We start from the raw sequence: 27,596 nt of genomic DNA, 5'->3' as shown, positions 1-27,596 counted from the left end.
ACTCATGTCCTCCACTCCACCTCCTTCCCATGTCCACCACTCCACCTCCTCCCATGTCCCTCCACTCCACCTCCTCCCCATGTCCTCCACTCCATCTCCTCCCCGTATCCCTTCACTCCCGCTCCTCTTCATGTCACTCCACTCCACCTCCTCCCCATGCCTCCTCATTGTGTCCCTCCACTCCACCTCCTCCCCATGTCCCTCAACTCTTCCTCCTCATGTCCCTCCACTCCTCCTATCCATGTCGCTCTACTCCATGTCCTCCCCATGTCCCTCCTCTCCACCTCCTCCCATGTCCTTTCACTCCACCTCCTCACTATGTCCTCCACTCCACCTCCTCCCCATGTCCCGCCTCTTCACCTCCTCCTGTGTCCCTCCACTCCACTTGCTCCCGATGTCCTCCACTCCACTTCCTCCCCATGTCCCTCCTCCACCTCCTCCCATGAGGCTCCACTCTACCTCCTCCCCATGTCCTCCACTCCACCTCTTCCCTTGTCCCTCCACTCCACCTCCTCCCCATGTCCCTCCTCTCCACCTCCCGTGTCCCTCCACTCCACTTCTTCACTATGTCCTCCGCTCCACCTCCTCCCCATGTCCCTCCTCTCCACCTCCTCCTGTCTCCCTCCTCTCCACCTCCTCCTGCGTCCCTCCACCCCACTTCCTCCCCATGCCCTCCACTCCACCTCCTCCCCATGTCCTTCCTCTCCACCTCCTCCCATGAGCCTCCACTCCACCTCCTCCCCATGTCCCTCAACTCTTCCTCCTCCCCATATACCCCCACTCCACCTCCTCCCATGTCCCTCAACTCTTCTTCCTCCCAAGGTCCCTTCACGCTACCTCCTCACTGTGTCCCCCCACTCCCCCTCCTCCCCGTTTCCCTCCACTCCATCTCCTCTCTGTGTCCCTCCACTCCCCCTGCTCACCATGTCCCTCCTCTCCCCCTCTTCCTGTGACCCTCCATCCCACCTCCTCACTGTGTCCCTCCACCTCACTTCCTTCTTGTATGCCTCCATCCTCCCACCTTGCTGGCTCTCTCCATCTCACCTCTCTCAAATTGTCTCTTGGGCACATTTGTATTGCCTATGTTGAAATTTGTTGTTGATTATTTCACAGTCTGGTTTCTAAAACTATTTTATTGACAAGGAAGTTGAATGTTTCAGACATCTTGAATTTGCATATGTAGGAAAATTTAACAGGTTATCATGTATTTTTTCAACAATGAGATTTTTAGATTTGGAATACAGAAAATTTGGAATATGGAAGGGAAGTCAAGTTGGCATGAATAATATATTGCACATTGTATAATGTGTATGTGATATGTTGTAAACGTGATATATTGTGCAAGTGGTATATTGTATACATGGTATATTGTATACATTTCCCTGCACATTGTATATTGTATGTATGGTATATTGTATACATGTTGCTCCATATTGTATATTGAACACATGATAGATTATACACGTGGTATATTGTACATGTGGTATATTGTATACCTGATATATTGTATATGTGGCATATTGGATATGTGGTATATTGTAAATGTGCCCTTGTATATTGTATACATGATGCATTGTATATGTAGTATATTTTATTCATTATGCTTTATTGGTGCTCCTCAAAAATGGCAAATTGGAACTATAAGGATGCATATTTTTCATTTATATTTGTATTTTATTTTAAATAAAAGATATGAACCTTGGATTGGGAGTAGGCCATTCAGCCCATTGAGCCTGCTGTGCCACACAAGTAGATCATTTCACAGTCCTCTGGGGTAGAAATTTCCTCCTCATCTCAGCCTGACTGTGTGTCCTGGTTCCTCACCAGCCAGGGGAAACAATCTATCCAAATCATTCATATAGGTTGTAAACAGCCGTGACCAAGCACTGACCCTGACTAGTAACATTAAAGTACCAATGGACACAAACAGGTCTGATTGTTTAGATCTAGTTCTGATGAGACCCAGCAGTTAGACCAACCGCAAAATCGAATTCCGTTTACAAGATTTTGAGGACTAAACTCACATTTTTAACATTTATGCCCATTCCATGAGTCTGGAGAGACACATAAAGTTTGAATTGCTTGCTCGATTGTGTCCTAATATAGCGAGGGCTTCATAGCGAGGGGGATTGAATATAAAAGTAGGGAGGTCTTGCTGCAGCTGTATAGGGCATTGGTGAGGCCGCAGCTGGAGTACTGTGTGCAGTTTTGGGCGCCGCACCTGCGCAAGGATATTTTGGCCCTGGAGGGAGTGCAGAGGAGGTTTACTAGGCTGATACCGGAGTTGAGGGGATTGAGCTATGAGGAGAGGCTGAATAAACTAGGCTTGTACTCGTTAGAGTTTAGAAGAATGAGGGGAGATCTCATTGAGACGTATAAGATGATGAATGGGATGGATAGGATAGAGGTGGAGAGACTCTTCCCGCTCAAAAAAGACAGTAGGACTAGGGGGCACAGCCTCAAGATAAAGGGGAGGCGGTTTAGAACGGAGTTGAGGAGGAACTTCTTCACTCAAAGGGTGGTGAATCTCTGGAATTCTCTGCCCGTTGAAGTGGTGGAGGCTGCCTCGCTAAATATTTTTAAGAAGCGGGTTGATGGGTTTTTGATAAGAGAAGGGATTAAGGGTTATGGGGAGAGGGCGGGAAAGTGGAACTGAGCCACGACAGATCAGCCATGATCTTATTGAATGGCGGGGCAGGCTCGAAGGGCTAGATGGCCTACTCCTGCTCCTATTTCTTATGTTCTTATGTTCTTATGTTCTAATAGTACATTAGCTGAGATCATAGAACCATAGAAATCCTACAGTGCAGAAAGAGGCCATCTGGCCCATTGAGTCTGCACCAACCACAATCCCATCCAGGCCCCATATCCCCACACATTTACCTGCTAATCCCGCCAACCAACGCATGTCAGGACACTGAGGGGCAATTTTAGCATAGCCAATCAACCTAACCTGCACATGTTTGGACTGCAGTGTTTGCACTGAAGCTGGAATGCTTGCAATCAGAGCATATTGAAAAATTGCTGCTGAGAAAGATTCGTTGGTAGCTGTGAAAAATGTTCTTAAGTTATACGCCAAGGAGTCTTTCATACACAGCCTTTGACAAGGTACCTCATGGTAGACTGCAATGAAAGGTGAAGTCACAGGGGATTGGAGAGCTGGAAAGATGGATTGAGAACTGGCTTGGCCATAGAAAAAGAGGGTAGCAGTAAAGGGGTGCTTTTCTGAATGGAAGGCTGTGACTAGCGGTCTTTCACAGGAATCAGTTCTGGGACCTTTGTTGTTTGTAGGATATATAAATGATTTGGAGGAAAATGTAGCTGGTCTGATTAGTAAGTTTGCAAATGACACAAAAATTGGTGGAATTGCAGTTAGAGAAAAGGATTGTCAGAGGATACAGCAAGATGTGGACTGTTAGGAGACTTGGGCAGAGAAATGCAGATGGCATTTAATCCAGACAAGTGTGAGGTATACATTTTGGAAAGTACAATGCATGTAGGAATTATACAGTAAATGGTAGAATCCTTAGGAGTATTGACAAGCAGAGATCTGGGTGTACATGTCCACTGCTCACTGAAAATGACAACACAGTGGATAAGGTGGTCAAGAAGGCATATGGCATGCTTGCCTTCACTGGTCGGGGCATTAAGTATAAAAATTGGCAGATCATGCTGCAGCTGTACACAACCTTAGTTAAGCCTTATTTAGAATATGATGTACAATTCTCGTCACCACACTATCAGAAACATGTGGATGCTTTGGAGCAGGTACAGAAGAGGTTTACCAGGATGTTGCCTGGTCTGGAGGGTATTAGCTATGAGGAGAGGTTGGAGAAACTTGGTTTGTTCTCACTGGAATGATGCAGGTTGAGGAGAGGTTGGAGAAACTCAGTTTGTTCTCACTGGAACGATGGAGGTTGAGGAGAGGTTGGATAAACTCGGTTTGTTCTCACTGGAATGATGGAGGATGAAGTGTGACCTGACAGACGTCTACAAGATTATGAGTGACATGGACAAAGTGGATAATCAGAAACTTTTTCCCAGGGTGGAAAATATAGGTTTAAGGTGAGTGGGAAAAAGCTTGGAGGAGAGGCTGGTGAATGTCTGGAATGCGCTTCCTGAGGACGTGGTGGCATTTAAAGGGGAACTAGACGAATACCTGACTAGTATGGGAATGGAAGGATACGAACTCCGTAAGTGCAGACGGTTTTAGTTTTAGTTTAAGTAAACATTATGATTGGCACAAGGTTGGAGGGCCAAAGGATCTTCGCCTGTGCTGTACTTTTCTTTGTTCTTTGTTTGCAGCTAAATATCATCGTGCTTCTAATGAGGTGAATATGTCCTGCTGGTGAGATAGAGCATCCCCAGAAATGATAATGGGGGAGTCTGGAACATAGGTAGACAGCTATAATTTTGAGGATATGACAATGGAGTTATATCTTGAATAGCTGTCCCAATAGGGGAGATGTTGGCGAAGCAGTATTTTCACTAGACTTGTCATCCAGTGACCCAGGTACTGCTCTGGGTACCTGGTTTCAAATCCCACCACAACAAATGGTGACATTTGAAGTCAATAAAAGTCTACTGGTGACCATGAAATCATTATTGATTGTTGTAAAAACCCATTTGGTTCACTAATGACCTTTAGGGAGGAAAATCTGCTGTCCTATGTGGCCTGGCCTATAGTTGACTCCAGAGCCACAGCATTGTGGTTAACTCCTAATGGACCTCAGAAGTGCGGGGGTATTTAGGGATGGGCAGTAAATGCCCATGTCCCATCAATAAATAAAAAGAATTTTGGCACCAGTCCATAGATGTTAGTGAGAGGGACTCCATAGGTTTGACTGAACAAGATGTCATTGATCTATGTGCAAAGTACAGAGTTCGTAGAAGGAGCGGAAGGCAACCCAAAGACCTGAGAGCAAGTTGTATGTCATTTTGGTGTGAAGAAAGAGAGAATATCATGTTTTTTTTAAGAGAACAAAGTGACCAATGCGATTCATACATATAGTACCGAAAGTTGTGTTACAATTTTGTGGCTTATAGCTGTGCCTTGGCATAACACCCACTGTGTCTTCCTATGTTCCAGGCAACTGCAAGAGCAGCAACGACAGAAGGAATTGGAAAGAGAACGCCTGGAGCGTGAACGAATGGAACGTGAGAGATTGGAAAGAGAAAGACTTGAACAAGAACAGGTGGAACGTGAAAAGCAGGAGAGAGAAAAACATGAGCGTATGGAACAAGAAAGACAAGAACGAGAAAGGCAAGAACGAGAGGAACTGGAACGACAAGACAGGGAACGACAAGAACAGCTGGAGAGAGAACAGCTGGAGTGGGAGCTGGAACGAAGAATGTCATCTGCTGGTAAGTGACAGGTACAGTCAGTGTCAGTTATGTGCTGGTCACAGTAAACTGATCAGATTTGAAGCTACAGTATCCCTTTTTGTTGACCTGCTCTCCAACTTGTTCCACTTAGAGGTTTGTTCGGTTCATTATGTGATTAAAAAGGTTTATTTTAATTCGGGACAGTGACGCAAAGCTTAATATTTGGTTTGCAGCTTTAGGGACTGGATAGTGAATAGGCTTGTATTTAAGCTAAAGCATGGGATTTTACAGTCAGCAGCAAAGAAACAGCATTCACAGTTTATCATGCTGGCAGCTCTCTCCATAGAATCCTTCTGGAGTTTTGAGTGATAACTTGTAGTATTACATCATTTTCAGCATAGTGCTCTCCACAGGACATCTCTTGTGTATTCAGAGTGACCAACTAATTTATCAGGTTACCCTCTAATCAAACCCATTGTCCCAGGTTCGAGATGCTTTTTCCCATAATTTGGACTTTGGCATCCTTTGCCAGCTCTGACAGCACCCCCATGCTAGAGTATTCTTTGATTTTTTTCCGCAAGAGTTGATCACCTGGGCGTATCTGAACAGAGCAAGCAACAACAATGCTGTTCCACAATCAGGTAAAATTAAGCAAAATAGTAAGTGAAATAAAGTTGGATTTAACAAAATGCCTGATCCATGAGCAAGTGGAATGGGAGAATTTTGAAGGAAAAGACAGAACAAATAAGAGACAATGTGAAACAAATACGTGGATTTTAATTTCTTAAAAGTTCAACGTGAAATAAATTAGGAAGGAATGAGACTCCATGCATATAAAATAACTTTTCAGAACCCGAGAAAGTGTTTGAAAGTAATTTTGACTTTTTGTGCCTGTAGAAATTTGAAATTGAATACACTGGCCTATGTTTGGGATGTGTAATGGAATTTGGTGGGTAATTACGGCAACTTCGCACATGGATTTCAATGACAAATCCAGTAGTGCAATAAAGTTCCTGAGGATGAATAGGACAGTAACTTCCAGATTCACAAGTTTAACTTCTCATGTGTGAACTCTGGAAATTGCTGTCTGACTTCATAGAATCCCCACAGTGCAGAAGGAGGCCATTTGGCCCATCTTACCTGCACCGATCACAATCCCACATAGGCCCTGTCCCTTAATACCACATATTTATCCAGCTAGGCCCCCTGACACTAAGGAGCAATTTAGCATGGTCAATCTTTGGAGTGGGAGAGGAAACCAGAGCACCCAGAGGAAAACCAGAGGAGCACGCAGACACAGGGAGATTGTGCAAACTCCACTCAGACAGTGAGCTGAAGTCGGAATTGAACCTGGGTCCCTGGTGCTGTGAGGCAGCTATGGTAACCACTGTGCCTCAGTATTATGGATTTACTCCACAATATTGAGAGCCTCATTGACCCAAAATCTAGACCATTACATCCCTCTTCAGAGCATTACATTGTCAATCCAGATTTGAATCTGCATTGGGCTTTATGGCATGTCATTCTTGATGTGGTATTACACTGGTTACAATTTTGCACTTCCACTGTTAGAATGATTCAAAACTCTGCTTTGAGAAGGCTATTTGGATGCAAATCATATTATATTGGATAATCTTCATTGAGAGTTCAACAATCCTTGGGTACACAAAGGATCATACAGTACAATCAAAAATATGCTTTAATTAAATTGTGCTTGGTATCATTATTTGGCAATGTAAGTAAAAATAAAGTAACTTTTCCTATGCCTGGCTGCCAGTAGCTCCTGTTGCAATAGCAAGAGATGTCAGGTGGGTTAATTGAACAAAAATTAAGAGCCATGGTTTCAGATCCAGTCATCAACACACACCTTGCAGATGATTCAAATGATTCAAGTGCCATTATGTGTTTGTTCCCTTAGGTAAAGGGGTGAGGCTTGTCAGAGGGCAAGTGAAAGAAATATAATAGGCTTTTAGTCAAAACATAAAATATCAGAAAATATCATTTCCACATGCACAGTGAGAGACTGTTTATCGTAAATCTAGATGTGTCTGGTTGGAAAGTTCACAAGCAAATTTATTTGAGCTTGAAATTTAAAATAGTAAAAATTGAGGAACAAAGTGAATCCATGGTATTGTGTGCCTGCGAATTGGAGCCCAGAAGGGATACTGTAGCTGTGTTAAAAGTTTGCATTTTTTTGAGAAATGCTGATTCATTGTCTCGCTGAATGGATGGTGATTACCCCAGCTAATATTGATTTATTTCCTGAATTATGTATTTATCTACAGCTTGCCTCACAGGACTAGCCATAAAGTAGGGGGATTTATAACCTTGAAACATAAAGGAAATAACTGTTTGCCTCAACCCAAATTGCTGCAAACAATTCAAAAAATTACTTTTCCAAACACGATTCAATGAGCCAAAGTGGAAGTGGTGGTGTGGTAGTAATGTCACTTGACTAGTAATCTAGAGGCCCAAGCTAATGTCATGGGGACAAGGTTCAAATCCCATCATGGCAGCTGGTGAAATTTAAATTTAATTAATTATCTGCAATTGTAACGGTAGTCTCAGTAATAGTGACCATGAAATTATTGTTGATTGTTGTAAAAACCTATCTAGTTGACTAATGCCCTCTAAGGAAGGAAATCTGTTGCTCTTACCTGGTTTGGCCGACATGTGACTCGAGACCCACAATAACGCGATTTCCTCTTAACTGCTCTCTTAAATTGTGTGACAAGCCACTTGGCTCCAGGAAAGTTAGGGAAAGGCAGCAAATGCTGGCTTTGTCACTAGTGCCCTCATTCTGTGAAAGTTTAAATAAAAAAGAAATGAAAATTTAAAAAAATGAAAGCAGTAAATTGCACTTGATCAACGTGTTTAAGAACTACAATTGTTTGTGACCCAATTTTTTTCTTGTTATAAGAAACTGAGTGAAATCACACGTTAATGTGACATCATTCCCGAAAGACCACTGTGTGCCTAGACTGCTGAGTCATCCAATCTTAGCAGGGAAACTACAATTGGCCTGAGTGGAAGTGAAAAATCAGCTTGTGCTCCTGTTTACACATCAGTGACCCCTGCTGCAAAGTGCCCATGGCAGTTCTTATGAAAAAAGTTATAAGTCCAGAATGAGCATGAAAACGGTAAAGTTTATGAGCAGCTTTTTCAGGAGGTCCAAATCTGGTGTCTTGTGCATTTAAAGCAAAATAAAGCCTCAAAATCTGTTTCTCACTACTAAGGATGGGGGCAGGGCTTAAATTGTGTATAAGCTGCCCCCCCCACCTGAAAATATGGACCCCTACAACTCCTGCTCCCCACCTGCCCAGACCAATTGCAAATGCAGAGTGTGCAGCAGCCCTCCTGATCGGCCAGATCAGCCCTGCCCCTCAATTAGGCCCCAGCTGCTCATTGGATTTATGAACAGAGAATCTGTGGGTGGGATTTTCCGGCCATGCTCGACCCAGAACCAGGAAACAGGATGGGAAATTTCCCCCCTTTACCTCAGGAGAGAGGGACAAGAAATGTCTCATCTACTGCTCACACAAAGATGCACTTTTCAATGGGGAGCACTGGATACTGACCAGAAAATGGAATCATGGCTGATTTCCTTCTCCACTCTGTGCCTTTAATGTTATTGCCCACCACTGCTTTTCTAACTGAGATCAGTCAACTGGGCTTAGATGAAGAATTGAATGTTATTAGAACTTTTTTAAAGAAAGGAAAGGACATTGATCCAGTGTAGTTTTTCAATATAAAGTTATGAAAACTCAGTGAGCAATTGATCTATTCTGAGAATCTCTGACCAAAGCTTTTGTACTGGAGTATCTGTTGGGAAGTTTAATCCTCTTTGACAAGCCCAAAACAGAAGGAACAAGCAATTAGACAATGCTGTGCATGTGTGGAGAAAAGGCTAACTTCTCATTACTGAACAGAATCAACAAGCTGAAACCTGGACTTCAATTAGTTTGGTTGCTGTGCTGTACTGTATGAAACAGGAATATTTGGAACCAGCCATGTAACTAAGCTGAAGATTTTGATTCTTCTTTACATAGATTGATTAACTTTGTCTAGCACCCTTTGTTAAGGTTGTTTTGAAGTAGACTGCAGCGAACTGGTATTTCTGTCGATTTCCCAAGACAGTCCTATGAGGCAAGCTGCAGCTTTTTAAAACATGGTTTTCTTTCACTACTGACTTTGTTGCTATGTTAGCCATATTTTTTCTCTTCTTTCTCTCCTCTTGTCTCCTTTTTGTGCTGCTTCCATTTCATTTCCAGCCTCATCTTTCGAATACAACACACCACCTCCTGAATACAGCAGCTGTCAACCGCCATCAATCCCTCCCCCACCTTACACAAAAGCTGTGTCTGCCGTCCCTGTCTCATCATTCACTCCCTCCTCATCTGATTCTGTTTCAGAGTATGCATCCCTAGCTTCATCTAATTCCACCCCACCGACCCCACCTCTACGTCACTCAGCTTCTCGTTTTGCTACTTCACTTGGTTCTGCCTTCCATCCTGTCTTACCCCATTATGCAACTGTTCCCCGCCCTGTCCATAGAACCCCTGGACCGCCATCTCCTATAAGTGCTCCTCCATCTCTTCCCTCAGTCCCCAAACCAGTGGTCTGGTCTACCACTAATTTTTCCCCTCTTCCACCTTCCCCACCTGTGGTTATAAGCAGTCCACCTGCCAAAGCCACAGGTCCTCGAGCAGTTCTTCCTGTTCCAACTCCCATCCAAATCCAGAAGCCACCATCACCCACTGGCTTTAATGGTCCACCAGATATTTTGCCGCAACAGGCCCCAAATCCTGTCCAAGCTACACCACCACCACCCCCACCTCCTCCACCTCCTCGTCCTCCATCTCATCTGCCACTTTCAGTGATATCCTCTCACACTTCTCCTGCATTATCAAATGCCATTGTCCCTGTGTCTCAGTCTCCTGTGCCACCTCCTCCCTCTGCAGTCACCCCTACCTCCCCCAAGCTGCCTGCCTCTGAGAACTCTCTCTCTCAGCTGGGAGACTCTTCAGCTCCTGATCCAATCACCCAGGCACCCCCTCAGCTGGCTGAACCTACAATTCTACAGGGTAAGGTTTTCTCTCTGCTATCAGTTCTAGGGAATGAAAAACAGCTTGCTTCAGTATAACCCAAGTGTTAATTATGTGACGGTCATTGTATGCTAAACAATATTTTGACATCTTTAATAGTTTGATGAAATATGCACTGCTAATAATGTAGAGCGTATTGGGACATCTGGTGTTATTAAAATGCAAATACCTCTGTTGACAGGTGAGCTAAGTAAATTGCATCAGTTTATGTTTTATTTCAGCATTAACTGAACATCATCTACTTTGTAAAGATCCATTTGTGCTAGGTTTACTGATCCTGACTCACTCAGCTGGAAGGCTGCTATAAATTTGTCTCAATACCTTTGTGGAAGTGAAGGGAGAATCCATTTCTCTTGATTGCTGAAATGTGCATATATGCCTATTCAGAGGGATAAATAATATGCCAGTAATTCCTATATAGGCTTCCATGTGAAGAATAGCTACTTGGCTGATATACTGGAGAGCTTCACACCTCCTGAGCTCTCTTCCAGCAGACCAGGACAAAACTGACAAAACAAAAACAAACAGGAATCATGCACCTTTGTAATACTGCATTCCAACCACATGATACCAACTAAATATTTCAGTAAAATCTATAGATATGAATTGCATGTTATATGGGTATGCTGAAGAATGCTTACCATTGCTTTTTTGATGTTGGGTGGAATTGTCTTTGGTACTACATACGGAAAAGATAGTTCCCAGTCTGTGCCTTGAAAGATTCAAACCATTGCCTGATGTTTCACAAGTGTGCAAGGGCTTCTTTCATGTATCTTCCATGTAATGACTGATGATACTTGAAGGTCATCATGAATTAATGGAAAAGATTCAACAAAGCAGTCTGTTACCTTTTCTAATTCTGATACTCTCATTATTGTGACCAGTTTCGCAATGTTCATTGGTTCAGGGCCTTTACAAGGCCAATTAAGTATTTTTGCAGTGTAGCCATTCTTATGTTGAATGTAGAAAGGCCTCACAAATTACATAAATGAAGAGATGATTTATGAATTATAAGGAGAGGCTGGATAGGCTGGAACTTTTTCTTGGCGCATCGGAGGATAAAATCATGAGGGACATAGATAAGATGAATAGCTACAGTCTTTTCCTCGGGGTAAGGGAGTCCAAAACTAGAAGGCATCGGTTTAAGGTGAGAGGGGAAATTTTAAGAGGGACTGCGCGGCAACCTTTTCACACACAGAGGGATGCGAGTATGGAATGAGCTGCCAGAGGAGGTTCTAAAGGTAGGTACAATTACAGATTTAGAAGGCATTTAGACAGGTACATGGATAAGAAAGGGCCAAATGCAGGCAAATCAGACTAGTTCAGTTTAGCAAACATGCTAAATGATGCATGGATGAGTTGGGCCAAAGGGTCTGTTGCTATACTGTACATCTCTATGATTTTATCTATTTGTGCTGCTGGTTGAAGGCTGAATGTTTACCAGAAGATAGGAAGAACTTCCTTGATTCATGGGAACAGTGCTTTGGGATCCATAACAACCTTGAGAAGGCAGATGGGATTTGGTTTAAAATCCACTCCATAACTCAAGCCCCTCAACTCTGGAACTCTTGTTTCTGCATATTCTCTAATGTCTTTGCATCCTTTCTAGTGAAATGAGTTGACGCTGCACTAATGTTTTAGGAAGGTTCATCATAACTTCTTCACTTTTGAACTCTGTGCTTGTCTTTATGTAGCCTAGGGTCTTCTAGTGCCTTCTTTAATCAATTTCTCATGCACCTTCTTTTCACAAATTCTCTTACGGGGCTTGGGCGCTGTTGGCTAGGCTAGCAATTATTGCCCATCCTTCATCCCTAGTTGTCTTTCAGAAATGATGGTGACCCGCCTTCTTGAACTGCTGCAGTCCCTGAGATGTAGGTACACCCATAGTGTTGTTAGGGAGGAGGGTTCTGGGATTTTGACCCAGCAACAACGAAATAATGACAGTATATTTCCAAGTTGGGCTGGTGAGTGGCTTAGAAAGGAACCTTAAGAGGGTGGTATTCCCAGGTATCAGCTGCACTTGGTCCTCAAGATGGTAGGGCTCAGAAGCTGCTGCCCAAAGAGCCTTGGTGAGTGCATCTTATAGATGGTACACACTACTGCCACTGTTCGTCAGTGACGGAAGGATTGAATTTTTGTGGAAAGGGGTACCTGTCAAGTGGACTGCTTTCTCCTTGATAGTGTTGAGCTTCTTCAGTGTTGAAGGAGCTGCACTCATCTAGCAAGTATTCCATTATACTCCTGACTTGTGCCTTGTAGATGGTGGACAGACTTTTTGATTTGATTTATTATTGTCACATGTATTAACATACAGTGAAAAGTATTGTTTCTCATGCACTGTACAGACAAAGCATACCGTTCATAGAGAAGGAAAAGACAGAATGCAGAATGTAGTGTTATAGTCATAGCTACAACGTGGATAAAGATCAACTTAATGCAAGGCAAGTCCATTCAAAAGTCTGACAGCAGCAGGGAAGAAGCTGTTCTTGAGTCGGTCGGTACGTGACCTCAGATTTTTGTATCTTTTTCCTGAAGGAAGAAGGTGGAAGAGAGAATGACCGGGGTGCGTGGGATCCTTAATTATGCTGGCTGCTTTGCCGAGGTGGCGGGAAGTGTAGACAGAGTCAATGGATGGGAGGCTGGTTTGCATGATGGTTTGGGCTATGTTCATGATCTTTTGTAGATCCTTGCGGTCTAGGTCAGGGCAGGAGCCATACCAAGCTGTGATACAACCCAAGAAATTCTTTCTATGATGCAGCTGTAAAAGTTGGTGAGATTCGTAGCTGACATGCCAAATTTCCTCAGTCTTCTGAGAAAGTAGTGAGCTTTCTTAACTATAGTGTCGGCATGGCGGGAGCAGGACAGGTTGTTGTGATCTGGACACCTAAAAACTTGAGATTCTTGACCCTCTCTACTTCGTCCCCATTGATGTAGACAGGGGCATGTTGTCCTTTACGCTTCCTGAAGTCGATGACAATCTCCTTTGTTTTGTTGACATTGAGGGAAAGATTATTGTTGTCGCACTAGTTCACCAGCTTCTCTATCTCATTCCTGTACTCTGTCTCGTCATTGTTTGAGATTCGATCCACTGAGGACTACAGTGAATCATAAGCAAACTTGAAAATTGAATTGCAGGGGAACTTGGCCACACAGTCAGAGGTGTGTAAGGAGTATAGTAGGGGCCTGCAAACACAACCTTGTGGGGCACTGGTGTTGAGGATGATTGTGGAGGAGGATGTTGTTGCCTATCCTTACTGAATGTGATCTGTGAGTTTGGAAGTTCAGGATCCAGTCGCAGAGGGAGGAGCAGAGGCCCGGGCCACGGAATTTGGAGATGAGTTTTGTGGGACTGATAGTGTTGAAGGCTGAGGTGTAGTCAATACATAGGAGTCTGATATAGGTGTCTTTGTTATCTAGGTGTTCCAGAGTTGAGTGCATGGCCAGGGAAATGACGTTTGCTGTGGACCTGTTGTGGCGGTAGGCAAACTGTAGTGGAACCAGGCAATCTGGAAGGCTGGAATTGATATGTGCCATGCCTAACCTCTTCATAATGATGGATGTCTGAGCCGCCGGCTGATAGTCATTAAGGCACGCTGCTTGGTTTCTCTTCAATTCCAGGATGATGGTCGTCTTCTCGAAGCAGATAGGGACCTCAAATTTTTGTAAAGAGAGGTTGAAGGTGTCTGTGAATATTCCTTGCCAGTTGGTCCGCGCAGAATCTGAGTGCATATCTGGTACCCCATCCGGACTTTGGGGAGTTGGTCATAGTAGGATTCCTAGCCTCTGATGCTTTTGTAGCCACAGTATTTATAGTGCCGGCTCTGTTCAGTTTCTGGGCAATGGTAACCCCAACACCTTATCTTACAAAGTAGCCTTTTCGGAGGTGTATCAAATGCTTTTTGGAAATACAAGTATGTTACCACCGTAAAGAATTCTAGTAACTTTGTCAGGCATGATTTCCTCTTCATGAAGCAAGTCTGACTCGACTTGATTATATTATGTCTTTCTTTGCTTTGATTTGATTTATTACTGTCGCATGTACCCATGGAGTACATGACAGTGCTTCAGATACTGAGGCTCATCAGGGAGAGGGAGTGTAACCTAGGTAATGGGGTGCAAGAGACATCCACACCCCCTAGACTGGCTAACTCTAAGGGTCAGGAATAAGAGGGTGCTGCTGGGGGGAGGAAGGAGGGGGGAGTGGGGAGGAAGGATGCGAAGGAGAGGGGAGTGGGAAGGGTGAGAGGAAGGAGGGGACAGTGGGGAGGAAGGGTGAGAGGAAGGAGGGGGAGTGGGGAGGAAGGGTGAGAGGAAGGAGGGGGGAGTGGGGAGGAAGGAGGGGTGGGACCCAAAGGCCTCAGCCTCTCAATCTGCACAACAGGTTTGAGGTTCTTACTCCCAGTGTGGACAAAAATGAGAGCTGTAAGGTTGATGAGCAAACTGCCCACGGTGCAGTGGTGCAGACACAGGACAAAAAGGAAGAAGTAAAGAGGAATGTAATGGTAATTGGGGATAGTGTAGTTAGGGGCATAGACACTGTCCTTTGTGACAGGGATAAGGAATACAGAAGGGTGTGTTGTCTGCCTGGTGCTCGGGTCCGGGATGTCTCATCTGGGCTGCAGAGGAACCTGGAGTGGGAGGGTGAGAATCCGGTCGTTGTGGTACATGTGGGTGCCAACGACATAGGCAAAATGGGAACTAAGGATCTGCAGAGGGAGTGTGAAAAGCTGGGAATGAAATTAAAAAGCAGAACCGACAAGGTGGTTATCTCTGGATTACTACCTGAACCACATGTAGGTGGGCGTAGGGTAAATAGGATTAAAGGGATGAATGGCTGGCTCAGGGATTGGTGTGGGAGGAATGGGTTTGAATTTATGGGGCATTGGCACCAGTATTGGGGTAGCTGGGACCTGTTCAGATGGGATGGTCTTGGTCTGAACCGTGCTGGGTCCAGAGTCCTGGTGAATCGTATAACTAGGACTGTAGATAGGGCTTTAAACTAATTAGTGGGGGGTAGGATGCAGGGGTAGGAGAAATTACAATGTCTAAAGTAAAAGAGAGGGTACGGGCGCAGGAAAATGATAAGGATGTGCCAATAATAAAGGGAGTAGGGGGCATGAGAAAGGTTGGTATTTGTGTTTTTGTCCTGTGTATTTGGTTCCTTCAAATAGGGTCCAGATAAAGGCTGGGATAAAGACACTTTACCTGAATGCATGAAGCATTCGGAACAAAGTGAATGAGCTGGTGGCGCAGATCAGCACAAATGGATATGATCTGGTGGCCATTACGGAAACGTGGCTGCAGGGTGACAGGGACTGGGAGCTGAATGTCCAGGGATATCAAGTGTTTAGGAAGGATAGACAGGAGGAAAAAGAGGGTGAGGTAGCTATGCTGATTAAGGATAATATCAGGGCAGTAGTAAGGGAAGATATAGGCTCCAAAGAGCAGAACGTGGAATCGTTGTGGGTGGAGATAAGGAACAGTAAGGGGAGGAAGACGCTGGTGGGTGTGGTCTATAGGCCCCCAAATAATAACTTGGAGGTGGGGAGGGCTATAAACAAGCAAATAAATGATGCGTGCTTAAATGGAACGGCAATAATTATGGGGGATTTCAATCTACATATTGATTGTTTGACCCATGTCGGACGCGGTGGGCTTGAGGAAGAGTTCTTGGAATACTGCCGGGATAGTTTCCTTGAACAGTGTGTGATGGAACCGACAAAGGAGCGAGGTATCTTAGATCTGGTGTTACGTAATGAGGCAGGTAGAATTAGGGATCTTGTTGTGAGGGATCCTCTTGGGACAAGCGATCTTTGTATGGTTGAGTTTTTGATGCAGATGGAGGATGAGAAAGTAGGGTCCCGGACCTGTGTCCTCTGTTTGAACAGAGGGGAGTATGATAGGATGAGAGAGGAATTGGCAAATGTAGATTGGGGGCGCAGATTGGTCGATAGGACTGCTGAGGAACAGTGGAGGATCTTTCAGGAGATCTTTTTCGGTGCTCAGCAGAAATTTATTCCGATGGTAAAGAAGGAATGTAGGAGAAGGGATAATCAGCCGTGGTTATCGAAGGAAATAAAGGAGAGTATTAAATTGAAAGCTGATGCGTTTAGAGTGGCTAAAAGTAGTGGGCGAGTAGAAGATTGGGAGAGGTTTAAAAATCAATGAAGATTGACTAAGAAGTTGATAAAGAAAGGAAGGATAGACTGTGAAGCTAAACTAGCACTAAATATAAAAAAGGACAGTAAGAGTTTTTATAAATATATAAAGAGGAGGAGGCTGGCTAGAGTGAATGTTGGACCCTTAGAGGATGAGAGGGGGGATTTAGTCGTGGGGGATGAGGAAATGGCTGGGGCCTTAAATAAGTTTTTTGCCTCGGTCTTCACGGAGGAGGACGCGAATAGTTTACCGGGTATTAAAGATAGAAGGATGGTAGGAGTTGAGGGCCTGAATGCGATTACTGTCACTAGAGAGGTAGTGCTTGATCGACTAGCGGGACTGATGGTGGACAAGTCCCCAGGACCGGATGGAATGCATCCCAGGGTTCTGAAGGAAATGGCAGAGGTGATAGTGGATGCCTTAGTGATTATTTACCAAACTTCGCTGGATTCCGGGGCCGGAAGATTGGAAAACGGCTAATGTTATGCCGCTGTTTAAAAAAGGTAGCAGGCAAAAGGCAGGGAATTATAGGCCGGTTAGTTTAACGTCTGTTGTTGGAAAAATGCTTGAATCCGCCATCAAAGAAGAACTAGCGAGGCACCTAGAGAAGAATTGTTTGATAGAGCAGATGCAGCACGGATTCGTTAAGGGGAAGTCGTGTCTGACAAATTTATTGGAATTCTATGAGGATGTGACTAGTGCAATAGACAGAGGGGAACCAGTGGATGTGGTGTTTCTCGATTTTCAAAACACGTTTGATAAGATGCCGCACAAAAGGTTGCTTCAGAAGGTTAGGGGGCATGGAGTTGGGGGTAAGGTGTTAGCGTGGATAGAGGATTGGATGTCTAATAGGAAGCAGAGGGCTGGTATCATTGGGTGCTATTCTGATTGGCGGTTGGTGACTAGTGGAGTGCTGCAGGGATCGGTGCTGGGGCCTCAGCTATTTACCATTTATATAGATGATCTGGAGGAGGGGGCTGAGTGTAGGGTGTCGAAATTTGCTGATGACACGGAGATAAGTGGAAAAGCAAATTGTGCGGAGGGTGTGGAAAGTCTGCAGAGGGATCTGGATAGGCTGAGCAAGTGGGCGAGGACCTGGCAGATGGAGTACGATGTTAGCAAGTGTGAGGTTATCCACTTTGGCAGGAATAATAGTAGGAGGGACTACTATTTAAAGGGTGAAAAGCTGCAGCATGCTACTGTGCAGAGGGACCTGGGTGTCCTTGTGCATGAGTCGCAAAAACCCAGTCTGCAGGTGCAGCAGGTGATCAAGAAGACGGATGGGATGCTGGCCTTTATAGCGAGGGGGATTGAATATAAAAGCAGGGAGGTCTTGCTGCAACCGTACAAGGTACTGGTGAGGCTGCAGCTGGAGCACTGTGTGCAGTTTTGGTCGCCGCACTTGCGCAAGGATATTTTGGCCTTGGAGGGAGTGCAGAGGAGGTTCACCAGGCTGATACCAGAGATGAGGGGGTTGGACTATGAAGAGAGGCTGAATAGATTGGGTCTGTACTCGTTGGAGTTTAGAAGGATGAGGGGGGATCTTATAGAGACGTATAAGATAATGAAAGGGATGGATAGGGTCGAGGTAGAGAGATTCTTCCCACTCAGAAAGGACAGCAGGACTAGAGGGCACAGCCTCAAGATAAGTGGGGAGCAGTTTAGAACAGAGTTGAGGAGGAACTTCTTCACTCAAAGGGTGGTGAATCTCAGGAATTCTCTGCCCGTTGAAGTGGCGGAGGCTACCTCGCTAAATATATTTAAGACACGGGTAGATAGGTTTTTGATAGGCAAGGGAATTGAGGGTTATGGGGAGAAAGCAGGAAACTGGAACTGAGCCACTTCAGATCAGCCAGATCTTATTGAATGGCGGGGCAGGCTCGAAGGGCTAGATGGCCTACTCCTGCTCCTATTTCTTATGAGTACATAGGAGAGAAGGAAAGGACAGGGTGCAAAATATAGTGTTACAGTCACAGATAGGGTATAGAGAAAGATCAGTTTAATATATGTTAAGTCCATTCAAAAGTCTGACAGTAGCAGGGAGAAGCTACTCTTGAGTCTGTTGGTATGTGCTCTTAAACTTTTGTATTTTTTCCCTGACAGAAGGTGATGGAAGAGAGGGGGTAACAGTGGGGGATGCAGCAATGTAATGCCGTTGGAGGTCAAGGGACAATGCATAGCTCCTCTCTTGTTGGAGATGGTCATTGGTTGGCACTTGAGTGGCAAAAATGTTATTTGCCACTTGTCAGCCCAAGCCTGGAAATGGTTCAGGCCATGTTACATTTGGATGTGCACTGCATCAGTATCTGAGGAGTTACAAATGGTGCTGAACATTATGCATCTGCAAACTTGGCACTAGTACATTCACTTCCCTTATGCAAGTCATTAATATATATTGTAAATAATTGTGGACCTATCATAGATTCATATTGCTCCCTACCAGTTATATGCTGCCTACTTGAAAATCCATCTGTTATTCCAACTTTCTGTCTTACATCAGTTAGCTAGTCCTCTATCCATATTAATATACGATTTCCAACACCTTATCTTACAAAGTAGCTTTTTCTGAGATATCATATCAAATGTTTTTTTGGAAATACAAATATGTTACCACCGCAAAGAATTCTAATAACTTTGTCAGGCATGATTTCCTCTTCATGAAGCAAGTCTGATTCTACTTGATTATATTATGCCTTTCTTTGCTTTGATTTGATTTATTATTGTCGCATGTACTCATGGAATACATAGGAGAGAAGGAAAGGGGAGGGTGCAAAATATAGTGTTACAGTCACAGATAGGGTATGGAGAAAGATCAATTTAATATATGTTACGTCCATTCAAAAGTCCGACAGCAGCAGGGAAAAGCTATTTTTGAATCGGTTGGTATGTGCTCTTAGACTTTTGTACTATTTCCCTAACGGAAGGTGGTGGAAGAGAGTTTATCCGGGGTGCATGGGGTTCCTGCCGGAAGGGACGAAGTACACAGGAAACTACAAAGGGCAGTGTAGACGAAGTCAGTGGATGGGAAGCTGGTTTGCGTAATGGACTGGACTATTACATTTATAATCCTTTGTAGTTTCCTGTGTACTTGGTCAGAGCAGCAGCCATACCAAGCTGTGATACATCTGGAAAGAATGGTGTATCAGTAAAAATTGGTGAGAGTCGTAGAGGACATGCCGAATTTCCTCAGCCTTTTGAGAAAGTTGAGGGAAAGCTTTTACACACAGTGAGTGGTTAGATCTGGAATGCACTGCCTGAGAGTGTGGTGGAGGTAGGTTCAATCTAGGTACTCAAGAGGGGATTGGGTTGTTACCTGAAAAGGACAAATGTGCAGGGCTGTTGAGAGAAGGTGGAATGTGGAACAAGGTAAATTGCTTGTACTGAGAGCAGATGGACTGAATGGCCTCCTGTGCTGTATCAATTCTGTGATTCTGGAACCGTGAGTCAATGTTCATCATGAGTACAAGGACTTGGGGAGCAGCTTATTCCTTCTCTGAAACCTGCCTGCTCATTTGGGAGACAGCTTGTAAAACCAGTTTTATCTAGTTAGTTAAGAATGAACAGTTTGATCACATTGTAGATCATAGAAAGAAGGATAATGGGGCATTGTTTTTTGGGATTGTTTGCTGGTTTTCCTAATTTTAGGATGGCAGAGACTTTGTAATGGCTCCAGGCTTCTGGGATTATCACAGTGTCAAAGATGTTGGAGATGAATTTGGGCTATAGTTCTTGAGAAACTTGGAACATAGGAATTCGGAGCAGCCCTTCGAGCCTGCTCTGCCATTCAATGAGATCATGGCTGATCTCTTCTTGGTCTCAAATCCACCTCTCTACCTGTTCTCCATATCGCTTTAACCCATTTTTTATTATAAATATATCTATCTGCTCCTTGAAACCATTTAATGATTCAGATTCCATTGCAATATGTGGAAGTGAGTACCACAAATTCACCATCCTCTGTGGGAAGTAGTTCCTCCTCATCTCAGTTTTAAATCAAACGTGTCTCAACCTGCACATGTGACCTCTTGTTCTAGATTGCCCCCTGTGAGGAAACATTCGGTCTACGTTTCCTCTATCAGTTGCTTTTAGAATTTTATATACCTCGATTGGATCCCATTGGGATAGATCTCATCAGTTCTAGTGACCTTCCGAGTCATTGTGGCTGTTGGTGCTAAGTCTCCCTCTTAATCATGAAGAGTGCCAAATGTGTGGTGTTTGGAATATCTTTTTGTTAAGCTGCTTTTCCACTTAGCCCTTTTTTTGTGGTAATCATTACCTTTGAGTTGTTGAGGAGGCAGGTTGCAGTGCCACTTACACTGATCATTTTAGTGCCTTGTTATGGGGAAATGAAATGGCACAATGCAACAAAACAAGTTTCAGGGTTTCCTTTGAGAAATTCAGGTTTTCACTGTTTTCTCGTCATTGTGCACATCTGCCTTTGTCAAATGAAATCCATTTTGTTGTACCAGATCTCATTGTTTCAGATAGGGCACAATTGCATTAGAAGCAATTCAAAAAAGGTTCACTCGACTGATCCCTGGAATGCGTGGGGTTTTTTTATTCATCCGTGGGACATGGGCGTTGCTGGCTGGCCAGCATTTGCCCATCCCTTGTGCTCTTGAGAAGGTGGTGGTGAGCTGCCTTCTTGATACGCTGTAGTCCACATGCAATGAATTGACTCACAATGTCGTTAGGGAGAGAATTCCATGATCTTTACCCAGCGACTGAGAAGGAACGGCGATATAATTCCAGACGGGATGGTGAATAGCTTGGAGGGGAACCTGTAGGTGGTGGTTTTCCCATGTATCTGCTGCCCGTGTCCTTCTAAATGGAAGTGATAGTGGGTTTGAAAGATGCTGTTGAAGGATTTTTCATGAAACTTATGAACTTCTACAATGAGGGCATCCTGAAACCCATTGTGTAAGGAACCCCAGCTTCTGTCGCGACACTATGGGCTTCTTACAAAAACTCAGCACCCATGGACCAGTTGAACCAGGAACACTCCTCATCACAATGAATGTCTTGGCACTCTACCCCAGCATGCCCCACAACAATGGCATTGCTGCAACAGCCTCAGCCTCAGTACTGAACACTGACAACTACCAATCTCCAGACGCAATTCTGCAAGTCATCCTGGACCACAATGTCTTCACCTTCAACAACCAGTTCTTCATCCAGATGCATAGAACAGTCATGGAGGCCGAGTTCACACTTCAATACACCAATATCTTCACGCACAAGTTCGAGCAAGAACTCTTAAAGCACAGGACTTCAACTGACATTATACACCAGATATATCAATGACATTTCTTCCTTTGGACCCATGGCGAAGAATCACTGAAATGACTATATGATGACAAAAAGAACAGCACAGCACAGGAAACAGGGCCTTCGGCCCTACAAGCCCGCACAGCCCATTTTACCACTCAGTGACTGTCTTATTCAAGTCTTTTGTCGATCGTCGATGTTTTTGCCTACCTCTAGTGGACTCCACAATAAAGGGGTGCAAATTTAGGGAACTATATGTGCGCCAGATTAAGGGAGATCCAATTCAGGGACAATTTATTGACACCAGTCTGCCTAAAAAGCACGTTTTTGGGATGTGGGAGGAAACCGGAGTGCCCAGAGAAAAGCCACGCAAGCACGGGGAGAATGTGCAAACTGTCACAGACGTTGATCCAAGCCGGAGGTCTGACCTGGGTCCCTGTAACTGCACAGCAGACAATGATGGTCACTGAGCTGTCGTGTTGCCCGTCAGTTGGTCCAGTTTAAGCATACACTAGCGGACGTGAAGCACTAGGCAACTCTGAAAGCAACCTCCAAGAGCAACCCTTGCATGACCCACCGCGTGTATGCCCCTTGTTGGCCAACAAGGCGGACCGAATCGCCTGTGGATGTAAAAGGAGACATCAATAAACATCAATAGACATACAACGGGCTATACAGACATTAATGGAAGATCCCCAATAGCTCCAACGTAATGACAAGGTGAGCCTTAAAATTTGTTGGATGGCTGATAGGAATCTGTTGATTCCCAGGAACGTCCTGTGGCTCTTGATCTTCAACTAGAACATTCTTTTGTATCCCTCTATCTCCAGTCTGCTCATGTGCCTCGCGTGTCTGCCTCCACCAGCCTTCTTGGCAATGCATTCCAGGCCCCCACATCCCTCTGTGTAAAAAACATCCCTCTAACATCTGAATTATACCTCGCCCCTCTCACCTTGAGCCCGTGACCCCTCATGATTTTCGCTTCCAACCTGGCAAAAAGCTTCCCACTGTTCACTCTATCTATACCCTTCATAATCTTATACACCTCTATTAGGTCTCCCCTCATTCTCCATCTCCTCGTAGCTAAGACCCTCCATACCAGGCAGCATCCCGGTAAACCTCCTGTGCACTCTCTCTAAGACCTCCATGTCCTTCCGGTAGCGCGGCGACCAGAACTGGACGCAGCACTCTAAATGTTGCCTAATCGACGTTCTATACGACTGCAACATTAGACGCCAGCTTTTATACTCTATACCCGTTCCTATAAAGGCAAGCATACCATATGCCTTCTTCACCACCTTCTCCACCTGTGCTGCCACCTTCAAGGACTTGTGAACTTGCACACCTAGGTCCCTCTGTGTTTCTATACTCTTAATAGTCCTACCATTTATTGTATAACTCCCCCCCCCTAGATTATTTCTTCCAAAATCATCACCTCGCATTTATCTGGATTAAATTCCATCTGCCATTTCTCCGCCCAATTTACCAGCCTATCTATATCCCGTTGTATTGCCTGACACTGCTCCTCACTGTCCGCCAATCCAGCCATCTTAGTGTCATCTGCAAATTTGCTGATCACACCACTTACTCCCTCTCCCAAGTCACTTATGTATATTACAAATAGAAGAGGTCCCAGTACTGAGCCCTGAGGCACACCACTAGTGACAGACCTCCAGCTAGAAAAGGACCCTTCCACTACTACTCTCTGTCTCCTCTTACCAAGTAAAAAGTCTGACAACACCAAGCCAGTTCTCAACCCATCTAGATACCTGGCCTTGTATTCCATGAGCCTTAACCTTTTCAACCAACCCACCATGAGGGACTTTGTCAAACACCTTACTGAAATCCATACAGACGACATCAACGGCTCGTCCTTCGTCGACCGTTTTTGTCACCTCCTCAAAAAATTCTACCAGATTCGTAAGGCAAGACTTCCCCTTAACAAAGTCATGCTGCATATCCCTAATCAGATCGCAACGCTCTAAATGCTCATACATTCTACCCCTAAGAATCCTCTCCATCAACTTGCCTACCACTGACGTCAAACTCACCGGCTTAGAGTTACCAGGGTTATCCCTCCTACCCTTTTTAAACAACGATACCACGTTCGCTATCCTCCAGTCCTCTGGGACCTCACCTGTGTCCAAAGAAGAGACAAAGATTTGCGTCAGAGGCCCAGCAATTTCATCTGTTGCCTCCCTAAGCAGCCTAGGATAAATGCCATCAGGCCCCAGAGATTTATCAGTTTTAATGCTACCTAAAAGCCCTAACACTTCCTCCCTCGTAATGGATAGTTCCTCCAACTGGTCTACAGCTCCCTCCAAGACAGTACCAGACATCAAGCCCGTCTCCTTCCTGAATACCGACGCAAAGTATTCATTCAGGATCTCCCCCATTCCCTCGGACTCTAAGCACAGTTCCCCTCCTCTGTCCCTGAGAGGACCGATTTTTCCTCTAAGCACCCTTTTGTTCCTGACATAGGAGTAAAATGCCTTTGGATTTTCCTTAATCCTGTCTGCCAAAGCCATTTTATGCCCCCTTTTTGCTCTTCTAACTCGCCGTTTGAGCTCCTTCCTACTCTCTCTGTATTCTTCCCATGGTCTCTCTGTTCCCAGTTGCTTAGACCTAACATACGCCTCTCGTTTCTTCCTGACCAAGTCCTCAATATCCCTAGTAATCCATGGCTCTCTAATCCTATCTTTCCCATCCTTCCTCTTAACCAGCACATGTCTTTCCTGCAGCCATTTCAGTTTTCCCTTGAAAGACTACCACGTGTCGAACGTGGACTTGCCCTCAAACAGCCTATCCCAGTCTGTATCCCTAAGTTCCTGCCTAATCTGGCTGTAGCTAGCCTTCCCACAATTTAGCAACCCCCCCCCTTAGGACAGCACTCATCCTTTTCTATTAATATCCTAAAGTAGACAGAGTTGTGGTCACATGATCACCTCCTGCAACCTCAACCACCTGACCCGGCTCATTACCAGAACTAAATCCAGTATAGCCCCCTCTCTAGTCGGGCTATCTACATGCTGCAGCAAACCCACAGATAACCTCACAATGCTCCACTTCTCCAGCTTTCACCCTGAACACATTAAAGAAGCTATCCTCTATGGACAAGCCCTCTGTATACACAGAATCTGCTCAGAATGAGGAGGAACGCAACAGACACCTACTGATGCTGAAAGATGCCTTCATAAAAACAGGGTATGGCGCTTCTCTCATCAGTTGACAGTTCAATGCGCCACAGCGAAAAACCGCACCGACTTCCTCAGGAAACAAACATGCGACGTGATCAATAGAGTACCCTTAGTCTTTCAGTACTTGCCCGGAGCGGAGAAACTATCACATATTCTTCAGAGTCTTCAACATGTCATCGATACGTTGAACATCCCCACACCCCCACTACTTGCCTTCAAACAACTGCCCAACCTCTAACAGGCCATTGTTCGCAGCAAAATACCCAGCCTTTGGGAGAACAGTGACTACAACACCACACAACCCTGCCACAGCAACCTCTACAAGATGTGTTGGATCATCGACACAGATGCCATCATCTCACGTGAGAACACCATCCACCAGGTACACAGTACATACTCACGTGACTTGGCCAGTGTTGTCTATCTCACACGTCGCAGGAAAGATGTTCTGAGGCATGGTGCATCGACGAGACTGCGCAGATGCTACAACAATGGATGAATGACACTGTGCAACAATCACCCTTCCAAATGGGGAGCCCTTGAGCAGTCAAAGGCATTCAGCCTCTGATTCTCAGGTAAGCATTCTCCAAGGCAGCCTCCAAGACAACGCAAAATAACCAAACAGAAATTGATAGCCAAGTTTCACTTGCATGAGGACAGTCGCAACCAGGATCTTGAGTTCATGTCACCCTATTTGTAACCCCCACCATACTGCCTGGTTTGCGAAATCCAGCAACTGTCCTGGCTTGTGACAATTAACACCTCTTTAACCAATGATTAGGGATAGTACCTGATCCAAGGAAGAAGCATACAGATTGGCCAAAAAAAAATGCGTCTAAGGATTGGGAGCAGTTTAGAATTTAGCAAAGAAGGACCAAGTGATTGATTAAGGGGAAAATACAATACAAAAGTAAGCTTGCAGGGAACATAAAGACTGACACTAAGGGCCCGATTTCACAATTGCATCGTGCCTGTTTTCAGGCGTGAAAATTTGGTAAAGTTGGGCGTGAAGCAATTAGTGCTATCTACATACACGTCCATGCAGATGCCCACTTTGTTAAGGCCCGAAAATGGCCATGATCCGAACCACTCCTGAAATGGGCGCAACGGCAGTTTAAATGCATTTGCATGCATTTAAATTTGATTAATGGGCTGCCTGCCCAACTTTACCAGCACTTCCCCCTTTTCCATCACATTCGCCCGTCAAGATTTGGCGTGAAACACACATGCTCGGCAAAGTTTGTTTTGGGCACTCCAGCTTCTGAAGAGGTAAATTCAGAGCTTCCAACAGCTCCCTAACTCAGATCGGTGGGTGAGGGAGCAGATCATTTTCTGGTGGGGAGGAGGAGGGAGGCCCGATCGTTCGTTGGTGGGGGGTGGGATGTTTTCTGGCTGGGGGGGGGGGGGGGGGGGGGGCAGGAGGGAGGGCAGGTCATTGTCTGGTGGTGGAGAGGGAGGAGGGAGGTGAGGTGGGTCAGATGTGTCTCTGGTTGGGGGGGGAAGGAGAGAGGCCTGATGGATCTCTGGTGGGGACAGGGGGGACCACTGCCACTCTGCGGGTGATCGGTGAGGGGGAATTGGGGCAGAGGGTCATGATTGGCCTGGGTACTAGGGGGATGGTGGGTGGATAAGAGAGACAGTTATGTTGTGGAGCTGGGGTGATGTCTGTGGGGGCCATCACTCTGGCCTTTATAGCGAGGGGGATAGAATATAAAAGCAGGGAGGTCTTGCTGCAACTGTACAGGGCACTGGTGAGGCCGCAGCTGGAGTACTGTGTGCAGTTTTGGTCGCCGCACTTGCGCAAGGATATATTGGCCTTGGAGGGAGTGCAGAGGAGGTTCAGTAGGCTGATACTGGAGATGAGGGGATTGGACTATGAAGAGAGACTAAGTAGACTGGGTCTGTACTCGTTGGAGTTTAGAAGGATGAGGGGCGATCTTATAGAGACGTATAAGATAATGAAAGGGATGGATAGGGTAGAGGTAGAGAGATTCTTCACTCTTAGAAAGGATAGCAGGACTAGAGGCCTGGAGATCTCATTGAGACGTATAAGATGATGAATGGGATGGATAGGATAGAGGTGGAGAGACTCTTCCCGCTCAAAAAAGACAGTAGGACTAGGGGGCACAGCCTTAAGATAAAGGGGGGGCGGTTTAGAACGGAGTTGAGGAGGAACTTCTTCACTCAAAGGGTGGTGAATCTCTGGAATTCTCTGCCTGTTGAAGTGGTGGAGGCTGCCTCGCTAAATATTTTTAAGACGCGGGTTGATGGGTTTTTGATAAGAGAGGGGATTAAGGGTTATGGGGAGAGGGCGGGAATGTGGAACTGATCCACTTCAGATCAGCCATGATCTCATTGAATGGCGGGGCAGGCTCGAAGGGCTAGATGGCCTACTCCTGCTCCTATTTCTTATGTTCTTATCGCTCCTGTTTTTCACTCCCGGCCCACTTTATTGCTTTTTGAGACCCGGGAGCGGTGGCAGGGGATGTTTTTCAAATTTTTTTCACTGCGCATCTGCAGGTCAGAGCTCCAATCGGAGCTG

At 45.1% G+C, this 27,596-nt stretch overlaps 1 protein-coding gene across 4 annotated transcripts in view; it reads left to right on the top strand.

Annotated features, from left to right (window-relative positions):
- Positions 1-27,596, top strand: part of enah (ENAH actin regulator) — a 561,715-nt gene that overhangs the window by 403,029 nt on the left and 131,090 nt on the right. For 3 of the 4 annotated variants that reach the window (XM_080193082.1, XM_080193083.1, XM_080193084.1), the window contains 2 exons: positions 5,090-5,364; positions 9,597-10,409. In XM_080193082.1, coding sequence (XP_080049208.1) covers positions 5,090-5,364; positions 9,597-10,409 — 1,088 coding nt within the window. The remainder of the gene's footprint in view (positions 1-5,089; positions 5,365-9,596; positions 10,410-27,596) is intronic. The other variant, XM_080193085.1, reaches the window with a different exon arrangement.

Source organism: Carcharhinus amblyrhynchos, chromosome 7, assembly GCF_965287045.1.
Source record: "Carcharhinus amblyrhynchos chromosome 7, sCarAmb.v2.hapA, whole genome shotgun sequence".
In the NCBI taxonomy this organism is placed as follows: Eukaryota; Metazoa; Chordata; class Chondrichthyes; order Carcharhiniformes; family Carcharhinidae; genus Carcharhinus; species Carcharhinus amblyrhynchos.
The sequence above is the reverse complement of the archived record's forward strand: the minus strand, read 5'-3'. Positions and strand labels throughout refer to the sequence as shown.